At 48.1% G+C, this 5,703-nt stretch overlaps 1 protein-coding gene across 1 annotated transcript; it reads right to left on the bottom strand.

Annotated features, from left to right (window-relative positions):
- Positions 1-46: 46 nt before the first annotated feature.
- CUNH12orf76 (chromosome unknown C12orf76 homolog) lies at positions 47-5,346 on the bottom strand. The gene is made up of 2 exons (XM_040619777.1): positions 5,157-5,346; positions 47-1,358 (listed from the first exon to the last, which is right to left on the bottom strand). Exons 1-2 carry the CDS (start codon positions 5,287-5,289, stop codon positions 1,273-1,275), a joined length of 219 nt encoding a protein of 72 aa, XP_040475711.1. The 5' UTR covers positions 5,290-5,346; the 3' UTR covers positions 47-1,272.
- Between the last annotated feature and the right edge of the window lie 357 nt (positions 5,347-5,703).

Genomic DNA, 5,703 nt, shown 5'->3' with positions numbered 1-5,703 from the left:
AAAAAAAAAAAAAAAAAAAAAGAAAATAATCACTAGGAGTCAAACAGCATGTAAGATTTTACTTTAATCAACACTTTGCTCAAAAGCACAGAACGGTGAACATTTCAATGGCTCGTTGTTAGGGTTACACACAAAATCCTTAAGTCCAACAGTTACAGTATTCCACGTTAGTTCTTTCACATTCAGTGCGGGTTGTTAAAAAAAAAAAAACACACAGTGCAATGACTGAATGGAATACAAGACAAGCATTTCAGTTTAATAACAAAATTAAACCTAGCACCTTTAAAATAAATACTGATAACCACTTTGTAAGTACGAAAATATCATTTCAACAGGAAAAAAAAAATCCAGTTCAACAGTGCAAAATAGCAGCATTTTCAAGGTTGAGATGAAATCTGTGTAAACACACACCCACCTGCCACTCGGCCTCCTACCATGAACACACACTTCTGTGGGTTGAGGACCTCCCCACCCAGAGCTAAAAAGAGTTCCTGCTGAGTTTCTTTTAGATTCCAAATCTGAAAAGCTGCCACAAGTTTTAGGCCAGAGGCGGGAAAGGCTTGAGCGCAGCCCCAAGAAGATCAATGTGTTTCAGCAGGAGGGAGCTCTTTCTCAGATGGGCCAACCGGTAACATTTCCAGTCCAACTCAGAGCCTTCCAGCCCCAGGGTGCTCATGGTCACAGGCCTAGCTGATGTGACTCTGACTTCGGCGAGGGGGGGGCATTTGACGGCAGAGCCAGATGTGGCATGAGGAGTGAGGGCCTAAGCTCCCCACAGCTGACACTGCTTCACAACCAGGGCATTCCAGGCCAACTCAATCTAACTACAAACATATGTGATTCTTAACCCCCACCCCTGTGACCAAGTGGTTCTCAAGTACGGAATGTCTACAGGTTAAGTCTTCCTCTTATGAATTTTTTCAAACATTCAGGATTAGTCCTTTCCAGTGTGGTTTTCCCACCACTCACATAGTTAACTGTTTTCCCATCTTTACACTGAACCTTGGAGCTTCAGGTCTTACTTGTAACAAGTGTTAAGTGCAGCCAGATATACAAAGAAACAGCAAGAAGCAGACTCAGTTATTTACATTACAGTGTTAGGAAAAAATAACTGCCAGATGGTTTTCCTAAATCATTTCACATTTACCAACTGTCCAGACTGAAAGTCATTTCCAAGTGGCAAAGTTCTGATTCCAACTTCTCCAATGACCCATGTGCAACGCAATTTATTCTTTTCCCCAATACTTGTGGAAGAACTTGTTTGCTTGGCTGTCACCGACGCCGAATGGGCTTGTAGACACAAAATGCCATAAGGATCACGGTCACCAGCAGGATGCTGAAAATGGTGCCCATCAACACTGCAAAAGGAAAACAGGTTACCTCCTAACAGCAGCTCCACGTTCTATCATTCATCCATTCTTTGATGATGATTTGCCAAATGCCACTCAGCGCCAGGCACTGCACCAGGTGTGTGGGGAAACAGCCACCAACAGATTCTCTCTCGGGATGTTTCCATGTATGTGGGGGAGAAAACGTAAGAGCATCTCGCGGGGCTTGAAGAAACGTGACAGTGATGGGGTAGGGGGTGGGTAGGGGGGGCGTAACAGTAGGCAGGGCAGTAGAGAAAGTATCTGAGGAGGTGACCTGCAAGCTGGGACCGCGATGAAAGGAGGAAACCAGGCCTGTGAAGATTTGCAGGGAGAGCACTGTGGCCATGAGGGTCAGCAAAAGCAAGCCCAGAAAGCCAATGAACAGAAAGAGGCAAGCATGGCTGAGGGGGGAGGAAGCAAGGAAGGAAATGAAGCCAAGGAGGAAGGCTGCAGCCAGTTCCTGAAGGGCCTCGTAGACCACGAAACAGTATGTTTAGAGAGGGCCAAAGGCAAAGAGTGACATGATTGATTCGTTTGGGAAAAAAGATCCTTCTGGTTGCTGTATGGAGAACTATCCAATTGTAGGGGACAAGAAGAGAGCAGGGAGCCCAATGTTTTTAAAGCCATTCATAAAAACTGGAGATGAAAAAGAGAGTAAAGCATTTCAATCTCTAGAAGAGACAAAGGCCTTCTGATCCAAGAAGCAAAGAACTAACTTTCCAAACCTATTCCATTTTGGAGAGGAAATTTCGGGTCTAAAATCCCCAGGGTGCTCCGGTGAGAAATGGGACCTCTAACTGGTCACTCGGGTTGAGCCCCGGTATAGGGCCAGACCTAAGGACCGGGGTTTTAATGTAACCAGGAACCCACTGAAGGGAAGGGCAATCCCATGTGTGTGACTACCTCAGAGCTCTTACATGAGTTCAAAATGCTACCTTTACCAAGAAAGTGTACGTTTGTTTGTAAGTATGTGGGCCCATCCCAGGTTCCAGTGGGAGCCTAACCATGGCTGCTGTCTAGTGTGGCTACATCCCAGGTTCCAGTGGGAGCCTAACCATGGCTGCTGTCTAGGGTGGCTACATCCCAGGTTCCAGTGGGAGCCTAACCATGGCTGCTGTCTAGTGTGGCTACATCCCAGGTTCCAGTGGGAGCCTAACCATGGCTGCTGTCTAGGGTGGCTACTGAAAAAACAAGATTTGACCACAGTTTTACTTAAGTCAGTAATCTGGGGGTATTTGTGACCCCAACAAAACGCCCCCACATGGAACCCAGTTATTCAAACACTGACCATACAGAAACACTTTTCTTGGTGAAGAAGGAGAAGAAAGAACGTAGGTGATAAGGACACCTACAACTCATACAAGCTCAATGTCCCATCTCAAAACGAGCCTTGCAACCTAAATACCTGCCCTTATTTTCAAAGTTTTGAATTCCACAAATTTCTAAGGTTCTCACTGCAACTGGACCTCAAGTTGCCTTCTTCCATTTAAACCATCTTCCTGCATTTGACATCCTGAAAGGACTCTCAAACACACCCCCCCCCCCCCCCCCCCCAACCAAACTCCCAAAGCAGGAATGCAGGGGGCTGGAAGTGGAGAATGGAATCTCAAAAAGCCTTTGAAAAGGTTTAAAATCATGGTTGTTAGGTATATAACGTCCATTTGGATAGCTATCCCTTTGGGGCTTGATCAATTCTCCCATTCTTCATCTTTTTACCTCTCCCGCATTTTTTTGCCTCCCACACTTTGCACGTGGTATTAGTTGCCTGAATGGCAGGCTCAGGCAGAACCTAAGACTATTTAGGTCCTTCCTTACTGGTCACTTCCCATTGTTGAGCTCCGTTTCCTACATCTATAAAATGTGGCCAGTGAACCCGACCTCACAAGGGTTTCCTGAAACCTAACTGTGGTAGCCCATGAAAAGCACTCAACAGAGTGTGGACACAGAACATGCAGACGATAAATGAGAGCCATTACGATGACCAAAACAGGCAACATGGCACAGTGGCCAAGAACTCAGGGTTTGGGGTCAGACCATCTGGGCTCCCATCTATACTGACAGGCCATGTGTTCTCAAATAAGTTACACAATCTGTTTCCTCCTCTGTAAAGATGGAGACAAAAAACCCACTGCACAGGATTGTTTAGGGTAGTGTTTCCCAAACCATCTGCAGTAAAGGACTAGTTTTTATAACTTGTAGCCGGTCCCAGGCCATTACTATGTGCATGACTACTAAGCAGCTCCCTCTACCTACGAAGCCTGTCGTAGGGACTGTTCTCTACTTGCTCATATGTTGCAACAGTGTCAGATTGTTAAATTCCTAAACACTAAATTTCTGTACTCCTCTCTTTCCAGATAAATAAGCTGAAGACCCCCACTGGTCTGCAGACCACTCTCTGAATAGTATTACTGTACAACAGTGGTTCTCAACCAGGGGGATTTTGCCCCCAGTGGGCAGCTGGTAATATCTGGAGATATTCTGATTATCCGGACTGGGAGTCAGGTGTGCTACTGGAACCTAGGGGCAAACGCCAGGGATGCCTTTATCTTACGGAGCTCACCATTGTGTGCCTTACCTTCCCCACAAAGAACCATCTGGTCCACTATGTCATAGTACACAGGTGGAGAAACTCTACTCCAAAGGGCTAAGCAGCAGAACACATGGAAACCACTCAGCAGAGAGCTAGGTACACAGGAAGTGGTCAATACCTAAATTCAATACAGGAATTCAGGTAGGGTCAAGATAATCCAAAAAATGATACCATGTGGCAGAGAGATACAGATGTATCACTGAGGTATAATGGAAAGAAAGGGCTTTGGCAGAAGAGGAAGAATTACTGTGAATCTTGTCAAGCTTTAAGCTCCAGGACCCCTTCCAAAGCCATGTACACCGTATGTACCTATGTGTGTAGTTATGTGTCTCTGAGAGCTCCTCCCAAAAGGTATGTTTCAAGTTCCACAAAACCTAGGTTCCAGTGCTGGTTTCCTATGTTCTCTGAAAGTCCTGTGCCTACGAAACCTTTAATAAGCAGAAGTGGCATAAAGCGGAAAAAAAAGTTACCATTAATTTAGATGGAAAAAAATTCTGAATTTCCCGGACTCCAAAAACAACCTGTCTTAGGCTTTTCTGATACCTTAAGACACGTTTAGCCAAGAGATACACAAAATAAATCAAGAACACGCACAGATACTCACAGACACATTTCAAAGCTATAACGGCATGATGCTAAGATGCTGAGTGAGTGTAGTTCCGGGGACAGAGTTTGGTGGTGTCACTCTCGCTGCTCGGGGCGTGCACTGCAAAAAACCTGCCGAGTGCTCTTTTCACTTTTTGCCTTTTTTCGTCAAAGGGAAAAATCCTCTTCGGATTTCTTTAGGTTAGCGAAAACTGATACTAATTTGGGTCTTTCCTCAGAGTGAAAGGGAATAACGAGAACTTTCGAAATGCAGGGTGCGGGGGGGGGGGGTACCACAACTGGCTTCCACCGCTAACCTAGTTGTGTAAACGCGCGCAAATAACTTCACCTCTCTGAGTTTCATTCTCATCCGGAAAACGGGGCTGCTACCCTCAGCTTCCTCATTAAGCTACCCTTGTTGCCTAGCCTGGGCCCACACAGCCAGAGAAGACGGGGTCCGACTCCCAGCTCATCCATGCAACCAGCACCAAGAGGAGCCTATCTTGTGCGAGGCCTGGCGCGGAGCCAAGCGGGCTCAGGCCGGCCGCACCTGCGCACCCCGCCCTCCCACATCCGCTCCGTCCGCCGCCAGCCGGCCCGGGGCCGCTCACCCAGGTTCTGCCCACGCAGCACGGCATACGGCCGGCTCCGCTCCGGCGGCTCCACGGGGCTCGGGCCCTCCGCCTGCCCCGCCAGGAGGCTGCCCAGGCCGAAGTAGAGCCACCAGCGCACAGCACTCGGCATCTTCTCAGGGCCGCAAGGCGGAGAGCTCACTTCCGCCGAAAGCCCACTTCCGCCGAAAGCCCCGCCTCCGTCCCCTCCCGCGCGGCTCCTTCCGCCGCTGCCTCCGCCCATCCGTTGGGCGTCGTTGCCAGGGTAACCATAAACCCGGGCAAAGTGTGGCCCTGTGGCGTGAGGTTACTCCGGCACTGACAGTCCTCTGCGAACGTTTCCGCCTGGGCAAATTTTCAGTGGGATCACCGTTCACCGTTTGGTCTGGGGCAACATCCATCTCGATCACTAGTCCCCTGTCACCAGTGTTCCCCCCCCCTTTTTTAAAAAGATTTTATTTATTAATTTGACAGAGAGAGAGACAGCCAGCGAGAGAGGGAATACAAGCAGGGGAAGTGGGAGAGGAAGAAGCAGGCTCCCAGCGGA

Source organism: Ursus maritimus, unplaced genomic scaffold, assembly GCF_017311325.1.
Source record: "Ursus maritimus isolate PB19 unplaced genomic scaffold, ASM1731132v1 scaffold_33, whole genome shotgun sequence".
NCBI classification, from domain to species: domain Eukaryota; kingdom Metazoa; phylum Chordata; class Mammalia; order Carnivora; family Ursidae; genus Ursus; species Ursus maritimus.
Note: the sequence above shows the minus strand (reverse complement) of the source record. Positions and strands in the feature narration are given on the sequence as shown.